This window comes from Anarhichas minor, unplaced genomic scaffold, assembly GCF_050575085.1.
Source record: "Anarhichas minor isolate MPS153535 unplaced genomic scaffold, ASM5057508v1 ptg000025l, whole genome shotgun sequence".
Lineage (NCBI taxonomy): Eukaryota > Metazoa > Chordata > Actinopteri > Perciformes > Anarhichadidae > Anarhichas > Anarhichas minor.
The window spans coordinates 5,438,877-5,460,720 of record NW_027466471.1 but is presented as its reverse complement, the minus strand read 5'-3'; the positions used below and the strand labels follow the sequence as shown (position 1 = coordinate 5,460,720).

The following is a 21,844-nucleotide window of genomic DNA, read 5'->3' as shown; positions in this document are numbered from 1 at the left end:
AAGAAAACATCACTTGCAATAAAGTCAAATACTGTATTCAAGATAAAACAAATCACTTTTCACACTTCAGCATACAGTGTGTTCACAAATAGACAAGATATCACAGATACTTGACATTATGTAACATCTCTCATCACTTTGTAGGATCTACACACAAAGACTACCAGTGGTTGGAATTATATCTATAATACACCAATTTAAATGTAATGGGGGTAAAGCCAATTAAAATGTTAATTTAGTTAGTTTTATAGCAGTTTTACAGTTTTGCCACAATCCATAAATTTAACTCTATTTTTGCATTTGCATCGTTTCAGCAAAACAAAGAAATGTTTTAAACCCTAACTTTAGACCATAACTCATCTTTTTTAAATTTAAATGAGTTCAACATGAGCACTTCAAATTATTGCAGGGATACTAGGACTGCACAATATTGTAAAGGTGTTGCTGTTATTGTGTCCACCCGCTATATAATTATTAGTAGATGATCGTCATTTTACAGTTACAAACATTACCCATTCCGTTCAACGATTGTCTTACTAAAATAACATTTGCAATTAAAATATAGGTCCAGTGAGAAACTGGATACATATTTACATGTAGGCACATAACACACATCTTCAAATATAATATGTATTTTTCTGATACTAGTTCACCACATAGTTTCAAAATGTAAGAGAAATATTTTATATATTGTCCGTCAATTTTGGTAAAAAAAAAAAGAAGTAAATGTACATTCATGATTTCTCTCACTTCTAGATTTGAGGATTAAAGTAGCTCTGTGTGCTCCAGCTGTTTTGAGGAGCGTACAGTAACACTGCAGGAATGTATGTCGGTGAGATGTGGTTGGGATTTTTCTAAATGGTTTGAGTCATCTGGTTCCATCCGTGATGCCAATGAAGTGGCTGATCTGTGCATTATGAAGTGCAACTTTATCCCCAAAACATATTTCATGTTTTGTTAAAATGACAAATGGGTAAAAATATAAGGTCCAGTTTTAATAAATCCCCCTGATGCTAATCAAAGATAAATCTGCTTGACTACGCTAACAGCTTGTTCATTTTCCTCTTTTACAAGTTCAGACGGGAGTCCTGAGTAGGCTCACCCACTCCTTAATCCCATTAAGCAAATATATGCCAGCAGCTATTACTCCATTCACATTTTTTCCAAAACAGCTACTACCACTTGCTCCGGTAGTTTGGCATCCCATCCACACAGGGGCAGTAGAGTACCACATGTACGCAAAGAATGAACCCCAAACTCAGGAGAGGTCGCTGGAGAAGTTCTGACCGCCATGCAGCCACGTCCACTCCCTCAACACCTGGGACAAAAGCAAAACGTGGCGCTTTTAAGTAGTCATTACACATAAAAACATTTTTTAAATGATCATAAACTACACAACACAGCGGCTTGGCGTCACAACAAGTGTTAGTACCTCCATACTGCTCTGCGAATCCTGGATGGTGTCGTGCAGCAGACTCTGGAGTCGCCCCTCAAACGTCCTGCTCTCCTCCACAAGAGACTCGTCACTGCGGACACACCCAAAGTGATTCATGCAGACTCACAACGTTGATGATAGTTCATCTGCGTATGCACAGGAAATGTAATTGTGCCTTTGTATTCCCCAAAAGGTTCCGGGGATGATGAAGAGCGGTGTGTGGAAGCTGAAGTAAAGTAGTGTGTTTGTAGGAAGATCGTCGGCATACAAAGAAAACGTCCACAATTTTGACTTGAGTAGCCGGCAGGTGTGTGAAAAACACAGAGATGTAGTGAATTAAAAACATTCAGAGTTGTGTCTCTGTGTGCAGCTTTGCTGATATTTGTGTGGATGAGAGACTACTTTCTGTAGTCCTGAACAATATTTTCTAAAGATGAGTTTCAGACTCTGAAGGGAAAACATCCTTTAAACCCCAGTGTGTGGTATGTGTGTATGTATCTCTGTGTGTGTATGTACATATGTCTGTCTGTGTGTGTGTGTGTGAAAGTGCACTCACAACTGCTGCAAGCTGTGTCTGGGGGTCAGCAGAGGCGGCACTGAAGAGGGGGTTGGTAATCCATCCGGGCTCCCACTCACCGGGCTGCGAACTTTACTCTGCACAAGACAAGCGCATCCTTGATGAGTGTCGTAGCAGAAAACACACTGAAAAAAGCGGTGCTCGAGAATTAAAGCCCCAGTGAAACACACGGAAGTTGGAGAGCCTTCTGCAGCTGTACTGAACGTACCCCACAGTGAAACGGAACATTTAATGGGTGCACAGTTACAAGACGGATTAAAATAAAATCCGTTGCATTTGATTGGACCGTTAAAAAGTGGGCGGGCCTAGGATGTTGCGCCATATGGAGCTACCGTCACACACACCTCCCTTGTCGCTAAACGTTGCAGATTGATCGATGGATGGATGTTATTTTAATTTTATAAATTGGTTGGTACTAGCTTCCGGAAGCACACGTCATAATCTTACAATAATAATCTTTTCTTTACAGGAAGAAAAGTGGACTAGATTTTGATATAAGAAATAAAAATCTTTTACACACCTGCTGCTGTTTTATGAATATTATTTGTATCGAGTCCAAAAATACATCCCCCAAAAAATGATATGCAATATATATATATATATATATATATATATATTATTTATTAATATGCAATTTAGGCATCCCTAAAGGGAGAGTAAGAGTGGGAGAGAGAGTGTGTGTGTGTGTGTGTGTGTGAGCAGTGCATCCTCACACAGGCCACTTTGAGCAGGTTCCAAAGCTCCCTCTGTCGTTTCTCCTGCAGACTCATCAGGACCTGCTCGCTCTCAGCCATGCTCTCGACCACGCCCTCCACCTTCGGCAGCAGCTCCATCACGCGCTGACGGCACACTGCGGTCTTACTGCGTCACGAACCACAGCGGCGGTGCGAATACAGAGGCACAAGGAGAAAAGAAGATGTGAACAGGAAGTGTCCCATCCCGCGGGTTATTCTAGCCGGGCTCTGTATAGCATCCAGGGCCTAGACCGTCTATAAATTACTTTACACATCAGGAACCGCAGACCGGATGGCTTCAATTAAAAGGAAATCTTTCATTGATAAAAGGTTGTGATATTTTACACTTCTTTACAAATACTGGCATGCCCTTAATTAAGAGTTGCAAATGTGACACCTTACACTTACGCCATCACATTATAGTCACATTGCAGAAGAATTTCTGGCGAAACAATCCCTGCTCTATGTGATCTGGGAACTGTTTTCCAAGACTTGAATAAAAATGTGGCGATTGTCTTTGGAGTACCTGAGGTGTGTGTAGAAGTCTCGGAGCTTCCTCTCGTAGAACTGCACGGCCTGAAGCACCAGGCGCACCACCTCATGACTGTCCCCTGGGAGCCTCTGGTCTGAGCAGGGGAAGGAAAAGAAGAGGCAGGTTTATTTTCTACATGGAACCACCGTAGCGCTGAGTGTTATGCCAGCGGTGAACGGACGCGTGGCATCCAAACCTCTGGGTTTCTCTCTGAGTTTGCGGAACAGCTCCATGGCTTTTCCTTCGCTGAGGAACGAAAAGGGGAAGAAGAGAGGAGGGTTCAAGATCATCACTTGTTTTTTTTGTTTGTTTTTTCAAAGTTGAGTTTGGTAGAGACTTACAGCGTGTCCAGAGTCTCTCCACTCCTCCACGGCTGCCGCTGCACATCCACTATGTCCGGCTGCAGCTGCATCATCTCATCCTCCAGCTCGCTCACCTTGGCCTAGACACCCACACACAAGGGTCATTTTAAAGCACAAGTGGATACTCCTTCCCCTTCCCCTTACACACACACACACACACACACACACACACACACACACACACACACACACACACACACACACACACACACACACACACACACACACACACACACACACACACACACACACACACACACACACACACACACAACTGTACCTGACCACAGCTGACAGCAGTCTGCTCCATCTCCCTCCACACGCCCATGAGTTTCTCTGACGCTAGAACATGTAAAAAGACTATCATTAGCCAGTGGCAAACTAAAGTGTTCTAGACACTTTCCACCAAATGAAGCTATAAATAATTACGATTAAAGGGCCGCTTTAATGCCATTTTGCCCGCTGTAGTGTAAACTTGCCCTCTATCTACCAACGTGTTTGTTTTTTTGTAACATAGTACCGATCCCGGTGGCTGTCTGCTCCTGGTATTTGTCCATGTCGATGTGAAGGCTGGTGGTGAAGAAGTCCAGCTTGGCCATGAGTCTCTGGTGCATGGACACCATCTCATTCTTCTGTTTGGACAGTGAGGAGTTGTACCTCAGGAGGCTCATGCTGAAAGACAGCGGCAAAGACACGCGTTTTGTTTTTGTCAAACAGTTGACGTATGCCGTGCGTGGGAGTTTTGAGAGTGTGTGTTTTCCTACATGGCGGCTTTCTGCCCCTGCTGCAGTCTTTGCCAGTCCTCCTTCAGGGAGCGGATGGTGTGCCACGCCTGGCCACAGGTCCTCCTCAGAGGGCTGTAGGCCAGAACATGTTTATGGCTGGATTCTGTGACAAAGACAAGGTTGCATGCTTATTGTTATTCTATTTATTACAGTTTGTAGCTTTCCCGCAGGAAGGTTTATTGTTCATGTCAACATAAAAATATTCCATTCTAATTATACCTGGAAGTGACCTTAACCATGGATCCGGAGGGTTAGGATGTTTGTTTCTCTGTGTACTAACAGTGTGTGGTTTAAATATGGTAAAGTGAGTGCTGAGATTATTGTTTTCATTTCATACGTCTTTATTTGCTACAGATTATGTTTTCTTAATTCAACAATAAACCCTGAATGAAGCATACATCCTAGTTGGGCCCCATAAGGAAATCATTGCTCGAGTGCTCAATTCATTTGAAAAGTTTTCGCAAAAGTGTTCACGGTGTTTAGACCACTGAGGCAGATTCAACTGAAATCAACAAAAGAGACACAGAATCACATGTGCAGACGTTTTTTAAATACTTGTTGTTGTGTACTCACGGATGAAGCGGATGTTTTCTGGAAGGGTGCGCGGAGCAAACTGAGGTTCATAGCTGCAACAGGAACGATCGAACAGGAAGACCAGCGGAAAGTCTGTCCGTCGCCCATCTATCTCCTACAGACACAGACAATGATAGTACTTTACTATTATTTACCATTATTACACCGTGCCATTGACTATTGTGTGAAGGTGTTGTTAAGACGTTACTGTGTAATCAACGGCGCACTGCGTGGCCAGTCCGTGAGGCTCCAGGGCTAACCCCGCCTCCAGCAGCAGCTCCTGATTGGCCGCAGGGATGTTGGAGTCTTTCTCTATCCTCAGCTGCAGGTCTGACACGGTCTCTTCGTCCGAGACGGAGTACGTCAGGATTTTAGCGGAGATCATGTTCAGGACATGAACCAGCTGGGGGGGGGGGGGGCAGAGTGCAGAAAGAACAAGTAAATGTGTTGGTCTCAAATCTAAAAGGTGCACAATCCAAAGTTGAAACGAAAACAACAACCTGAATTTACAGCGTGACCTCAGAAACACAGCTGTAAGCTCTATTGACAAGTTATATTTGAGTATTGTTCAGCTGAAAGTACTAAAAGATGTCCACATGGGCAATGAGATGAGACAAAGGGAAATGATAACTGACTTATTTACTCAATTGACCTTGAGCTGCAGAATGACCTCCAGCTGGGAGAAGCAGTCCATGGGCGTAGCGTCGGGGTCTTTGCCTCTCTCCTGAGGAGACCACTTCAACATCAGCCGCAGCCACCTCTCCAGCCTCTCTAATAGCAAACTGTCAAACACCAGTCAACACGTTAGACTGACTAAAGTCCTGATTTAGATTTTTTTTTGTACATGTGTGTTTGTCACAGATAGAAATCACCAGTTGAGGTCGTTGGGCTGAGGCAGATGTTTAGAGAAGCGGACTTCCCCCGAGAGGTCCTCATAGACGACGATATCATCCTTCTGCTTCATCTTCAGTTTGTTGTGCCTAAAAAAGGATACAGATGGATTATATGAGAGAAAAGCCCTAAAAAATATCTTGTATACCCTTAAACCCCCCCCCCGCTTTATCCTCAATTTAATCACGGTGAATTCCGACCTGTGAACGTACGTGCCAGGAACTGAAATTGCAAGTAAGGGAGGGTGTTTTTGTTCTATGTAATCAGACCCCCTGGAGTTTCATATCTATTATTCATCGTATTAGTGAGGCACAAGGGGCATTGACGTGGGCACAACCCACATATCCTGCGATTCTTTGCTTTGGCAACCCATGTACATTATTATATTCCCTGTGAGTTACAATCCAGTTACGTAACAATTGTGTGTTCTTTCAAAAACCTCATTGTTAAGCTTGTTTTGCAAAAGAAAAAGAAAAAGAAAAAGAAGAGAAACATTTGATTTGAGAAGGGAGAAATGTTTGAAACTAGTTTTGGAAAACATAACTTCACTTCCTTCATGATAACTTTTGTGACATTTAAACAAATCACCAGTCACAGTGTACTGAAACAGCCCGAAGTTCACTTCTACTTCACTACAGCCAGCAGTAAGACGTTCGACCACTAGAAGCCAGCAAAAACAAGATTTTCAGCTGGTGTAAAGTTGCTCTTTAAAAAAATGAAATAAAGGGAATTTCCGAATGGTAGTACTACCAAGGAACGGGTTGCCAGGTTGGTAAGAAAGGGCGAAATCCTGTGATACACTCAAACACCAGAGTCCCGAAGCTCCAGTAGTCCACAGTGACCGTGTACTTCTGTCTCTCAATGAGCTCTGGAGCCTGGAAGATAGAGGGAAAACGCATTCTGCTGTTACTGTCCAGAACATGCTGAGAGGATGGTGTGGAAAATGTGTCCACTCGGGTTTTCATCACTTACCAAGTACTGAAGTGTTCCCACAAATGAGGTGCAAAGGCTGCTCTGGTCCAGCTCTTTGGCATAGCCGAGATCTATAATCTTGTGGATCAGCTAAGATTAAGAGAGAGAAGAGAAGTCAATAAAAAAAAGTCAATATGTTATCCTATAATTACAAATGGACAACTTAAAGAGATAGCTCATCCCACCCCTCCAGTATAATGGGACTATATGGCATATAGTATAGAATCGAAAAAACTCTCGCTCGCCAACTGATCCGGTCGGTAGCGTTGCTGCACATGCGTAAACAAGTACTACTCATTGCTACATTGTGAACAACAAATCGGTGCTGAACTCGGCAGACGGAGAGCTAGTTAACGTTAGCTGTTAGCAGCCGGAGAGCAACTCAGTCCTGCTTGGCTAAATAACAGAGCTAACAGCTGTTAAAGGAGGTTCCATTGAGTTACGTTATGATGCGTTCAAACTGAGTAAAAATGAGTTTTGGGCGAAGGTAAATTATAACGTTATCATGATGTGTTCAATGCAATCTAGTTAAGTTTAGTTTTTGCTGGGAAACTTGAATAAATACATTCGTCTGAAGGAGATGCTTTCACAGCAATGTGAAATAGATATTAGAGAGATAATTAAGACCTGTTTAACTTTTGCAAGTTCAGGCATCAGAATTTGGAAAGAAAAAATTGTTTCAGACAAACAAACAAGATACAACATGTTAATAAGTGAGCTTTAAAGGTGCCAGCCAGGCAGATTTTGCTGCTGTTCGACAGAGCCAGGCTAGCTGTTATCCCTGTTTCTAGTCTTTCATGCTAAGTTAACCGGCTGCTGACCCTCTACTGTACTCAATTGACAGATATGACAGTGGCATCATCTCATCAAAGTCTCCAGCATAAAAGCGAGTAAGTGCCAAAATGTCAAACTATTCCTTTAAATCCTTAAGTATCCAAGAATCCATGAGTCAATTCAATGCTTTTCTGTCCATTTGTATACAACCGTTTAGTCTTAACCCTCCCACACAAACCAAAAACTAAGTCTGTACATTGGATTTACTGTTTCTCTGGTGTGCCAGGTCATGCAAAACTATAAACTTTGTGCAGATAAGTCTGTTTGGTTAAATTTCTATAAACAGCAGTGAGCATAAACATGAATATATAAGCTCTTTAATATGTCTGGCCTCATTTATATAGCATTCTTCATTTCCCTGTGTCCTACTGCAGGCTGGAGGATACAATGAACAAAATAAAGGGAGGCCCAGAGCAGAAGGTAAGAGCAAGTCATTCCCAAACGTTCCTTGTAACTGCAAGGATCAGCTGAAGGATTGTGTTTTCCACATTAAATAATCAGTGCAGCAGAGCTGTGCTCGACTGGTGATGGTAAACATGTGAACTTGAGAGAGACCAGTCTCCTGCACTTAATCCAACATAACCCACAAAAAGGGGAGAAAAAAAAGCCTTTACTGTATATGTCCTCTTTGTTGTGGTTTGGGTGTATTTGTCATAACAAGATGGTTCACAGGGTATTTAACTCACTCTCTTCTCTCCCTGCTGCAGCACAATGTTTTCTGGTTTCAAATCTCTGTGGATGATCCTCTTCTTATGGAGGTAGGTCAGAGCCGACGCTGAAGGGAGAGAGAAGAAGAAGAAGAAGAAGAAGAAGAAGAAGAAGAAGAAGAAGAAGAAAAAAGTAAAAATGCAGAAGAAGAAAAAAGTAAAAATGCAGAGTTAGAGTCCCATGAGTTGTAAATTATTTGCTGAAGATTCCTGGTTTACTCTCATATGAAAGAGGTTAACGCTGCATGTAAACTAGAGCTCTACCGATAAATTGGCCAGGCCAATGTATCAGCTGACATTAGCGTAATTTAGCACCGCACTCCTTTAACATCGCCGGACTCATGACTTGCCCTCTGCCAGATTGTGGGAGATTCAGTTGTGTTATGCTAGTGGTGGCTAACGTAGCCTCAAGGCGCTAGCCTCAAGCAGAGATTACTTAGTCTGGTAAGACCTCTTCTTTCTCATTTCTCCCCCAATTCTGTTTATTTTCTTCTTCTTCAGCCTAACTATCAAGTGACATTACTTGAGGTAAATCATCAGACCTTTCTCAGCTTTAAAAGCTTTACATAATTTTTCTTTATATATGCAATAGTTTTCCCCAAGACCTGTAAACAGACTCAAAGCCCAGGCTGAAAAGCAGTGATTCACTGCCCTTGCTGGTTGAAAGTTTCAGTTTCAGTTTCACATGGATGTCATCAGAAAGTGTGCTCTGCTTCATTAAACAGTGATGTCACAGTGTACTGAAACAGCCCGAAGTTCACTTCTACATCACTGTAGCCAGAAGCAAGAAGTTAGACCACTAGAGGCCAGCAAAAACAAGATTTTAAGCCGGCGTAAAGTTGCTCTTTAAAAAAAGTTAATAAATCGTGTTTCTAACTGCAGTGATGTACAGGTGTACTCCAGGATACTGTGACATCACTGTTGGGTTGAGTAATGGTCAGACGTAAAACAGATTTGACAATTTCAACCAGAGGGCAATAAAACACTGCTTTTCAGCCTGGTGTAAAGTAATTATTTAATAAGAACGTAGGAGGATGAGACTCATTCTGTAGCCATTAATCTGTAGATAGATTAAAATATTTCTTGTCTCAATTTACAGCTGAAACTATAATGTCGCTTGATTTATGCGTCAAAGGGTGACTAGTGTGTGTGCTGGCAAAGTAGGTTCAACGAGGCGGAACTCATGACCTTTGGGCACCTGACTGTGTGAGTGTGTGTGTGTGTGTGTGTATATGTTCGTGTGTGTTTGGGTGTGGATGTGCATGCCTCAGTCTTTACCCTCACTCATAAAGCAGTTTAAAGAGGATCACTCATTATTAGGAAATGTCCACCAGTGGGTAACAGGAAAAGGAGTTTCTATGTTCCGTGTGTGTGTGTGTGTGTGTGTGTGTGTGAGAGAGACTCTCTACTCTCCACTCCAGCTACATGTGATCCATACCATACGGCATACGTGTCCTCTCTCAACCTTATTTATACTACGTGTAATATACAATGTGTTGTTGATGAAAGCATTGGTACATTACGTCAGCGGTCAGAGCGTGAATGAGTCCGATCATTGACGTAAACCTCCTCTTTGAGTGTGCACTGTCGCCATGGTGACTAAGAGTTTGGTGGGTCATCGGTGACATCACGATACTGGTCACCATGATCATTTACCATTTCCTCCCCACTACAGGAAACTAATCACACTGCAAGCTCAATCAATCTATCACTCTCCCAAACACGCACGCGCGCACACACACACACACACACACACACACACACACACACACACACACACACACACACACACACACACACACACACACACACACACACACACACACACACACACACACACACACACACACACACACACACACACACACACACACACACACACACACGCTTTAAAGTGGTATCACAGTGGAGACGGGGTTTACTCACAAATGTCCCGTAACAGGATCAAAACGGAGCCCTCCCTCATTCCACAGCAGTTCTCCAAGAGGTTCAGATACTGCAGGAGCACAAACACAGACACTCAACACAATGAATAGCATCAACCCGTCTTCTTTATTGATGCTTTAGAAATGTATGCTCTTCAATAAAACAGATGCTCCATTAAGAACATTGTGTTTGGAAGAAATCAGACATACAGTGGAGGTCCTGAACAGGCACAGATTTTAAGCTGAAAACAAACCACTGTCCACTTTCTCTAATACGCGAGTAGAGGTTTTTCTCACAGGGCATTTTTGCACCATTCTTCAGATTTTTAAGAGCATCCATGGCAGCGATTTTAAACTAAAAGAAGTTTTTGGGCCATCTGGGATGCCTTGAAATTTTAATGACACTGCGGTTTTTATGACGGTTGGCATTTTCCTCCTCTACCATGGCTGCCTGGTGCCAAACTTGTCTATCGCCTTGAATCTACACACTCAAGTCGTTTTCGGATTAAAGAAAAGGCTCCAGATTTCACCCACAGAAGAAGTGCAAACAAGTCACATTCATGGGTGAGCAATAAGGCCGAAAAATAGTGAAATATAAGCAAAAGTGACATTTGTGTATTCTTTATTTCACAAGGACCTCATGATTGCCGCTCCTTGATGAGTTATTATGATTCAGCAATTTGACCTTAAGGTCTATGGGTTTTACTCCAGTGTCCTAAACATAAACATAAAACATAAAACAGACTTTTACCCTCCTCAGATCTCCTCCCTGACAGTACTCCATGGCCAGCAGCGGCAGGTCATTGATGGTTATCATTTCGTGCATTCCCTCAGGAACCTCTCTGGCTGCAACCACGTTAACGTGATCCAACCTGTGCGAGTCAAAATGAGCAGATATCAGTCAGTGGGGCGGAACGATGTATTCTATCAGATTTGTTCCAGTGATGACAAAAGATAATTAAAGAAAAATGTAGAAATCTAAATCTAGACCAGTGTTTTGGGATTGTGACCCATTCAAATGAAGCGATGTCTGCTTGCCACCCTGGTTGAAATTGTCAAAAAGTTGTGAGAAGTTCACCTCCTCACTGGTGATTTCTTTCCTTGTCTTTTTTGAGTAGGTTTTAAAGGCCTGAAGACATAAAAGTACCCAGTAATTCACAAGAAAACTAAAATGACTGGTCGCATATGCCTTCGTCACCCAAACATGTTGCAGTTTACATCCATGTCCGTAGAAAAATTAAATAAATTGTTATGCCAAATTTAAAGAAATTCCCTCCAGACGTTCCCAAGATATCCCGTTCACGAGAGCGGACCAGACGGATGGACGGACGGACAACCTGACAGCATAATAGAGTGCTGCTGCAGGGATGGTTTATTTCTGTCGGCCAACCCTGGAAGTCAGCATCACACTGGTTTCCTCAACAAAAAGCCAATGGGTTTTTTTCACTGGATTTTGGAGCTCCGTGGCAAACAAACGTTTGTGATACTTACAGGTTTTTTTAGCAAGATAATCTTCGCAAAGGACACCGCTTTTATGATTTGTGAAGTGCGAATGCAATCAGCAGCAGTAAAAAGCGTTGCGCTATATACGAACTATACCACGGTCACATGAGTGTACACAACAAGGCTGTGAAGGCGGACTTGTCGGCTAGATAGCGTCATTTTTAGGGTCATTCAGCCATTTTAAGACACGTAAAAGCTTCAAAACTCTGACGTATTTTACGTTGTAGAACTAAACGTTACAAATTATTTATCTTGCGTAACCACAGACTTTATTTCAGGCATCTAACCAAAAACACATTCAAAAACCCCATTGACTTTGGGACGTGTGAACTGGAAGTGAAAAAATAACTAATTTCCAGGTTTTAGGACTCATTTCTGCAGCACTCTATTAAAAAATAACAAAAAAACTAGAAAAAAGTCTGAAAAAATGAGCAGCATTTTGTTAATTCTGTTCATCGACTTCCCAGATTTATCTTGCGGCCCCACCCCCGAGCTGGGTGCAACTTATCCAGACTTTTTTTGAGGTAACGCAACACAGTATTTTGTTATTATATACCTGCATTAGGCATGTAGAAATGTAGATCAACACTGTGTCCACCTAATGTATCTAAAATGGCATGCTCTCACAATTAACGTGCAAACCTTCCTATCACCTTACTCCCTCTGCTCTCAGACCTGCTCTGTTACGTTCTCTGTTTCTCACTCTTTCCTGTTTCATAACTCTGATTGAAACGATGTGTTTCTGGTCGAGCCCTCTTTGAGAAAACAAAAGGAGAAATATAATAGATGAGTAACTCAAACTGATACCAGATGCACCAGGAAGATGACTGGAACTGCACCATTGAACAACATGCAACAGTGTGTCAGAACGGCCACAACAGCAGGAGGTATATGATAGTCATCACTAGAATAATAAGCTGTGGTTAACTTATTATCATCCATTAACGTGATATATTCCCCTGCAAAAGCCAACGTGAATGACGCGGGAAATATTCCCCTCATCTTTGTTCTGCCTCTTTTCAGCTTAGATAAAAAATAAAAAGAGTTGGGAGGGAATAGCAAAACATGAACAAGATTGTTGGATAAATATATTTTACTAAACCATTCAGCAGATGAAAAAAGTGATGCAATATAATTTCTATAAACAGATCATAACAAACAAAAACATTGCGAAAGTGATGTGTTTTTGCATAAGCATGCGTACATCTGAGTTAAGTAGCTGTAATAATATAATAGTAGGTTGCCATGTACGTGTCCCCTGCCCTGTGGTTTTTCACCCCCGAGTTGAGCGTGGGTGCACGGGAGGGCTGTGGTCGTGACCAAGTCTGTCTGAAAACAACACACTTGTTAAACTGGGACGAGGAAAGAAATGGTTTTATACTCATGTTTGCACCAGCAAATGACAAAACACACACACATACACACACACATCTGACAAAAAAAAAGAAAAATCGAAACCCGCAGGAGATGCCATTCAACTCCAGTGACCCGACTGGAACTACTAATAGACAACACAGGCGTGTGGAAATGAAATACTCACTCCAAAGCAAAGCAGAATGAGAAGGCGGCACATTAACCCGTCCAAAATAACCACCTACAGACCAAAATAACCCGAAACGTCAATGCCGTTCTAATGATTTAATGTCTTTTTTGCTATTTCGGGATGCAAATTTTGTATTTTGAGAAAATTTGAGAAACAGACGGGTGCATTAAAGTCAAATGTCAAACTCGTAAGCGCACCACTTGTCATGGAATGTACCACGGTGAGTCACAACACGTCTGCCGGGCCAAAGAAAGAGCTTTAAGGAAACGCGTGAAAGAGTTCGGACGGGAAAAAGAATCAGGGGAGAAAATCACCAACTTCTCCAGCCGAGGTAAGACACCAAGATCCATCACCGCGGGAAAAAAAAGACACCCCTGGATCAGGAGACAAGCTTTGTCAAGGTGCCCATGGTAAAAAAAATTAAAAAATTGCGCTTCTTCATTTCCTGCGTGTTATCGAACATCTCTGCTTTTTTACTTGATCCCGAGGGCACAGGGCTGCGTTAAAAATCAAGTTTATGGCTTTATTATTGCAGTAAATGTCACGCTTATATGGTACACAGTTCCACATAAATTTCTGTTTATAGCACAGGAACACTTGTTGAAACGTGTGCTTGTGTCCTACTGGTGAAGACACAAACACACAACAGGAAACTTTGCTGCAAGTCACCCCCCCCTCTCTCCTCCATGTTGCCAATAAATGGCAAGAAAAGAATACAGGTTGGCATCTGGGAAGGATATAATGAAGCTGCTATGTGCCTGCATGGCGGTGGGACTCGAAGGGAACTCCATTTTTTTATTTTGCTCTTGGGCCCTTTAGTAGGTGGATGCATGCATGCGAGCGTGAAACTGACCTCTTCATGATCTGGATCTCCAGAATCCATCTCTCTTTGTTTCTCTCGCTCAGCTCCTGACGGCACTGCTTTATGGCGATCTGTTCCTCTGTGTCCTGAAATCACACACACACACACACACACACACACACACACACACACACACACACACACACACACACACACACACACACACACACACACACACACACACACACACACACACACACACACACACACACACGTTTGAGATATTACCTATACGCATTATGTACGAAAGGGAAATTAATGTTGGTATTCAGTAGCGACCACTAAAAATATTCAGGTGGTCATAATGTAAAGTCTGTGAGGAACTTTGAACTGGTTATGAAACCGTCTTAATTTAATACTGATGCATCTATATGTGTCACATAAGTAAACTAGACCATCAGCGAGAAGATGATTTCTTTATAGTTGTTCTCAAAGCTCGTCATCGGTGCCACCGCGTCAGATTCTGGCAAAATCAGATGGAATCATGCAGGTTCACCAGAAACTCATTCAGCTCAGATTCCAGTTGGGAGAGCAACACCGACACCACGCTGCTGGCGACCCAGGCCGATGGAGGGAAGGGAGGCACGGGAGAACCAGAACCAGGACTGAGAGGGGCAGACTGTCAGACCCGGCTGCAGTAAAATGAGAGGTTTTCTAAAGGGACTCTGGTGCTCGGAAACATTACCACTTTCGTCCACGGGGACCGCCAAAATCTACACAAAGTGAAAGTTACTTGTAGTAACTAGTAATAATTAGTATTTATATTCGTAATAATAGAAAAAGGGAGAGTGAATGCAGCACAAACCATGACACGGATACAAATGCATGCTGATACCTTTTCCAAAAATGATGAGCAATCTCACTGCCCATTTCTCATGGCATCATCCGGGACAAGGCCCCCACCCTGCTTCCCATAACTTGATCTATGAGCTAATAATAGCCCACAGCGTTGTCATTAACACAGGAAGGCGGGACATTTCCTGTTGAGGAAGTTCAGTCACACACCCTTACCTGCCGTGGCAGCGACGACCAGCAGTGCTTCGCTGTGATTCGTTAAACAATACATCGTTTACTCCTGAACATGCCTTCCTTGATTACTATAAACAGTGGTAGAATTATATCATATGACAATCTAACTTCATTGTAATCTTCAAGACAATGAATTTCACACACAATACAGGTGGGACTCAGGCTAAATTATACAGATATACTCAATGTAAACAAACACACAACGGTCGGGAATGCGGCCACCAAATGGTTAACAGGCGCTGCTTGTCTATGTTAAAAAAATAATTACATTTGAAACTGAAAAAGAAAACTTTTCCACGGTATTATACTCATGAGCGCTTCCCAACAATTTCTGACTCTCCATCTTTTGTATATCCACACTCCCATGATGACGCGGCCCGGCTCAAAGCCAGCTCTGAGTTTGCCTTGAAAGTTTTGTGTGAGTAATACAACGAGAGAACAGTTTTAGAGAGAGGAAGAGGAAGGTCCACTAAGCGGGCGTGTTCCTATTCCCCAGAGTGTCCCGATGCAACTCTACAATGCTCTCATCCTGTGACTAGCAGTGAGTGATATAGCTTGGGGCACAAAGAAGACCGCTTCCTGGACTGATGTCATACTATTCGCAAAGACAGTTAGTTTTCAGTAGTGAAGTGTTGTCATGTCATTCGGATTATGTACGACTGATTTTTTGTTGTTGTATCAATTCCAATTCCCCGTTAAACGCAGGATGAGGAGGGAGAAATATGAGCCGTGATCTGCATTAAAAAATCTTTAGTAAAATATGAACGCACAGACATGATACACATATGTTTAGATTCAGCGTTTGGCATACTTTTAATGGTGCCAATTTGGCACAATGTAAACAAATATATGCTAAGTGGTTAATTTAGAAATAGGAAAATAAAGTATTGTATTTGTGATATGTACTTGTTGTCAGTATTGTATTAGTTTTATATATTAGTTTACTTGACAAAAGCCTGATCGACCTTTAGATTTGATCAGCGCTACAATCATTTCTCTTTACAGCTTTCATTTTGATGACATTGCACTGATGGCGAGGGTGTTGATGTCTGCTGGGGAACGTTAGCAGAACAACTTTAGTTCTTGTCCGTCTGTCTGCTTAAAATGCTCAATCTTTTTTTTTGTCACTATAATGATCTGTTATCTAAACATCCTAATTGTTTTCCCCATTCAGTCTACTATCTTGCCCTATCACAGCCACACATATAATTGTACGGATGATAATGGGCGTTAGAATAGTGTGCCATGTACCTTGTTTTGCCATCGCGTGACGTTCCCAAAGCCTCCGGTGCCCAGTCGCTCCTTCAGCTCCCAGGACCCACAGCTCTGCTGCTGCAGGGGTACTCGATTCATGGCCTCTCCTCCGCTGGCCCTACAGCCAACACAACAAACAACAAGAATAAAGTGAAGTCTGCAGATATACTCGAGGCACTGCCAGACAAAAACATTGGATGAGTAGAAAATGGAGAATACAACTTTGCAACTCTGAGATCATTACAACATAAAAATGTTAAATTTGGCCCGAGGGTGCGCTTATAGAGAAATGGCTTGTTGTTATGTAAAGAGCTAACACAGCGGATATATTAGGACTCAGGCTGAGCTCTACGTTGTCAACCCTTTGCCCATATTTCATGTGTCTAGGCTGTACTTTGTGCTTGGTACAGGCTTGGCTGGTCTTTGAGCATTGCTAACATCATTACCGTGCTAAAAACGTAAATGGAAATTGGTATGTTAATGTACTACTGTGAAAGTTTAGCATGTATTTACAAAGTTAATTTCAGCATGTTAGCAGTACTCTCAAAGCACATGTACTCTTGTGTCAAAATTAAACACCAAAACAATTATAATAAATAAGCAAGTATCAAGCTAAAAAATACTAAACATTCTTTGCTTCAAACTTCTGAAAATGTGTACTTTTCCCTCAGTTTTATATCGTTGTAAATTGACCCAAATATCTTTGGGTTGTGGACTATCAGAGGACAAACGTGGGGACCTCTGGGAAACAGTGTCATTTTCTCACATAGTTTGTTTTTATTTGCCAAATAAGCACATGTTTTACCACGTTTAGCAAATACTCCAAAAAATGTAAATAAATAAAATATAATAAAAATACAACTAAACTAAACTCATTAAAATATTGTGAAACAAATAATCAACAAGTAAATTGATTAGTAAAATGAGCATTAGTAAATTACATGGAGTGTCTATGGAGGAGCGGTGTAGTTGTATGAAGCGTTCCTTGTCTACCTAACGTTACATATCTAGTTATATACTGTAGAAACAGGAGGTATCACACAGGCGGTGTTATCTTGCTGCTTTTTTGACTCAACCTCTCTGCTCATAACACAGTTAAGCACAGAAACAAGATAAAAACACTTCCCTTCTGTTTGTGTTTCCTGTTGTCTGAAGTTATCTCAATGCAAAGCAACGTACATGTTTTCGGCTTTTTATTTTCATGCAGAAAACGCGCTTCAACTGAATTATTATTTTAACTAAAACCTACCTTAAACTTCGTAGGCAGCTGTAGCACTTGGTGTTTCTTTAAACACGGTGCGTGTCCGGTCTTTAACCGAGTTCAACTTTGAACGTTTAGTGGTTATTTTGGCAACACAACAAATCTCAAGAACTTTCTACTTCCTGATACTCATATTTCCTGTAAACCTGGCGGGACCCGCCCACGAGGAGGCAGAATCCGCTGCTCGAGTCTCGAGCATCAGTCTCGAGCTGCTAGCTTCATGGCTGGTTTTTTTCAACCAGATATTCACACGTGATTTTGACCATGAATGATGAATCTGTTTCAAGACGATTTTATGTGAAAACCAGGACGTGTAAAATATATTTTAGGCTTTGTAAGGGGAATTTATTTAACTTCTAGTCTGCAGTTCAATTTACACAACTCAACTTGAACTGTTCCAGATGAAAAAATATTGAATAAACAATTCTTTAAGTTGAAGACATACTACTAAAAATGTTTATTTAAATGTTTCATTTTTAATTAATTATTATAAAATAAAAATACCATGCTATAAAATTGTCGATTCTGATTGGTGGGGAAGTGTCTATTAATTACTCGTAACTGCAGAGTATGTATGGTGCAAGTTTTGTTCTCGGCAGTTCTAAATCAATGTGCCAATAATAAACTTTAGTTAAGGACAACAGCATCAATAAACATATGACATGTCAAGTAATATTACATTACATTACATTACAGTCATTTAGCAGACGCTTTTATCCAAAGCGACTTACAATAAGTGTATTCAACATCGGTTTTCGAGAGAACAACTAGTCACCAGAAGTAATAAGTGCATGTCCTTACCTCAAACAAGCATCTAAGAGCATAAACCAGAGCCAACGTACAGTGCAGAAACAAAGGAATGCAATAAGTGCCACAAGCTAATATAAAAACAATAAGTGCAATAAGCTAGTATGAATACAGTAGATGCTAGGTAAGTGCTAAGCGGAAGGGTAGGCCTTCTTGAAGAGGTGAGTTTTCAGCCTGCGCCGAAAGATGGGCAGCGACTCTGCCGTCCTGACGTCAGTGGGGAGTTCATTCCACCACTGTGGGGCCAGGACAGAAAACAGCCGCGACCGGGTCGATCGGCCGCAGGGACCTCTGAGCGACGGGGCAACCAGTCGCCCCGAGGTAGCAGAGCGAAGTGGTCGGGCCGGGGTGTAGGGCTTGACCATGGCCTGGAGATAGGAAGGAGCTGTTCCTTTCACTGCCCTGTAGGCTAGCACCAGAGTCTTAAACTGGATGCGGGCTCTTACAGGTAGCCAGTGTAGAGAACGGAGAAGGCAAGTTGTGTGGGAGAACTTGGGGCGATTGAACACCAGGCGAGCTGCAGCTTTCTGGACAAGCTCCAGAGGTCTGATGGCCAGCGCCGGGGCTCCGGCAAGTAGTGAGTTGCAGTAGTCCAGGCGGGAGATGACAAGAGCCTGGATTAGCACCTGCGCCGTCTCATCAGTGAGGAAGGGGCGAATCCTCCTGATGTTGTAGAGCAGGAATCTGCAGGAGCGTGTAACCGATGCAATGTTTACTGAGAACGACAGTTGGTCATCCAGGGTCACACCCAGGTTTCTCGCAGTCTGAGTTGGCGTCACCACGGTATCATCAATGGTGATGGACAGGTCTCGGTGCGGGCAACCCTTCCCCGGGAGGAACAGTAGCTCGGTTTTGTCCAGGTTGAGCTTGAGGTGGTGTGTCGTCATCCACTTCGAGATGTCAGCCAAGCACGCAGCGATGCGTGCCTCCACTTGAGTGTCCCCGGGGGGAAATGACAAGACCAGCTGGGTGTCATCGGCATAACAATGGTAGGAGAAGTCATGCGAGCGAATAACAGAACCCAGAGATGTTGTGTAGAGCGAGAAGAGAAGGGGGCCCAGGACTGAGCCTTGCGGAACCCCCGTAGTCAGTATGCGTGGTTCCGACACAGAGCCCCTCCATGACACCTGGTAGGATCGACCTGTCAGGTAGGATGCAAACAGGGAGAGTGCAGAGCCTGAAACGCCCATCCCCTCGAGGGTGGATAGGAGGATCTGGTGGTTAACAGTGTCAAACGCCGCAGACAGGTCCAGGAGAATCAGGACAGAGGAGAGAGAGTTAGATCTCGCTGCATGAAGCGACTCCGTCACCGCAAGGAGGGCTGTCTCAGTCGAGTGACCCACTTTGAACCCGGACTGGTGAGGGTCCAAGAGGTTGTTTTGGTGGAGATAGGAGGATAGTTGAGTAAAGACAGCACGTTCAAGTGTTTTGGAAAGAAAGGGTAGAAGAGACACCGGTCTGAAGTTCTTGACATCAGAGGGGTCAAGTGATGGTTTCTTCAGAAGGGGGGTGACTCTAGCAGTCTTGAAAGCCGTGGGAAAGTATCCTGAAACAAGAGATGTGTTCATGAGGTGGGTGAGAAAAGGAAGGAGTTCAGTCGCAATAGACTGAAGAAGAGGGGAGGGGATCGGGTCAAGGGAGCACGTGGTGGGGCGGTTAGATGTAACAAGGTTGAGGACCTCGTTAGGGGAGAGGGGAGCAAGATAGGGTAAGATGGGGCATGGAGAGGGGAGGGAGAGCTGTGGGGGAAGAGCTGGAGATGGTAGAGAGGGAGAGGGTGGACAGGGGGGCTGAGAGAAGGAGGATCTGATATCGTTTACCTTCTTGTCAAAGAAGTTGGCGAAATCGCCTTATATGCCTTGCAAAATTGTTTATTAGCTACATGACAAAAAGAAGCAGGGACATTTTAATATTTGTCCTATAAAATGGATCCATCCATCCATCCATCCATTTTCCTCCGCTTATCCGGGGTCGGGTCGCGGTGGCAACAGGCCAAGCAGGCTGACCCAGACTTCCCTCTCACCGGCAACATGTTCCAGCTCATTCTGGGGGATCCCGAGGTGTTCCCAGGCCAGCTGGGAGATGTAATCCCTCCAGCGTGTTCTGGGTCTTCCCCGGGGTCTCTTCCCAGTTGGACGTGCCTGGAAAATCTCCAGTGGGAGGCGTCCAGGAGGGATCCTAATTAGATGCCCGAACCACCTCAGCTGACTCCTTTCGACGCGAAGGAGTAGTGGCTCGACTCCAAGCTCCCTCCTGATAAAATGGATCACTGTTGATAAATATATATTCATTGCTTCTTGTAAAAATGTAGAAGGATCTTTAAATTGTGTCCCTATGTTGTCTGTGTCGTGGTGCCCAAACTTTAGCTCGGGGGGCTTTTAACTGTTGTCCACTGTGCTTTAGCGGATCCCATGCATTATAGTTTAACTCTCTTTGTTTACAAAATGTGAAAATGAGCAAATTATATATAAACTAGAATGACCACCAACCAGTCATGTTGCAGTCCACATCCATGTCTGTCCCAAATGTCGTCACCCCTAATCATTCTATCCTCTCAGACGGGAAATTGTCATCATTTGCAAATTAATTCTTGAGTTATGGCCAAGAAATGTGTTTGGTGAGGTCACTGTGACTTTTGACCACCAAAATCGTATCAGTTCATCCTTGAGTCCAGGTGAGAGTTTGTGCTAAATTTGAAGACAATTCGCTCGAGGTGTTCCTGAGACGTCGCGTTCACGACAATAGGACGGGCGAGAGGTCACCTTTTGACCTTTGACCAAATATCATTCCTGTGGAATGTTAGTTAGTAGTTAATAAAGTGTTGTTAAAGCTTACATGTTGACGTTGTTATGGAGCATATTGGCTGCCCCTATTTTGGGAATGGAAATAAAACACTTGTAGGCTCAGTTTTACAACTTTTCGCTAAAGGTTGGAGCAACTTCCCAAACCATCCAGGATACCACAGTCACCCGCCTATCTGCTGTCGTGACCTGACAACTTTTACTTCACGTCTCCCTCTTGAATTACAAGAGGGAGACGTGTAAAAAGCTTTTTTTCAACTGTGCTTTTTAACATCTTTTCACAGTGTATCTTGTTTTGTAGTACTCGTATCAATTTACATTACACACAAGGTCCAAATACGTTGTCTCAAATGGTTTGCTAACACTATTTTGTAAATCAGATGTTATTATTTTCTTAGTCAGGTGTACCAGATCTACTTGTGTACATTTCTATGTGGATTGTGATTTTCACATCATC

General features: G+C 42.9%; 1 protein-coding gene across 1 annotated transcript; it reads right to left on the bottom strand.

Moving 5' to 3' along the window:
• Nucleotides 1-19: 19 nt before the first annotated feature.
• On the bottom strand, nt 20-17,912 carry ikbkb (inhibitor of nuclear factor kappa B kinase subunit beta). The gene is made up of 22 exons (XM_076098898.1): nt 17,768-17,912; nt 16,516-16,636; nt 14,227-14,321; nt 11,079-11,199; nt 10,329-10,398; nt 8,382-8,470; nt 6,862-6,951; nt 6,640-6,764; nt 5,871-5,978; nt 5,651-5,780; nt 5,207-5,401; nt 4,999-5,113; nt 4,405-4,528; nt 4,161-4,312; nt 3,921-3,982; nt 3,620-3,720; nt 3,475-3,524; nt 3,273-3,372; nt 2,726-2,873; nt 1,992-2,089; nt 1,433-1,526; nt 20-1,318 (listed from the first exon to the last, which is right to left on the bottom strand). The coding sequence occupies exons 2-22, from the start codon at nt 16,615-16,617 to the stop codon at nt 1,259-1,261; spliced, it is 2,229 nt and encodes a 742-aa protein (XP_075955013.1). The 5' UTR covers nt 16,618-16,636; nt 17,768-17,912; the 3' UTR covers nt 20-1,258.
• Nucleotides 17,913-21,844: the final 3,932 nt, after the last annotated feature.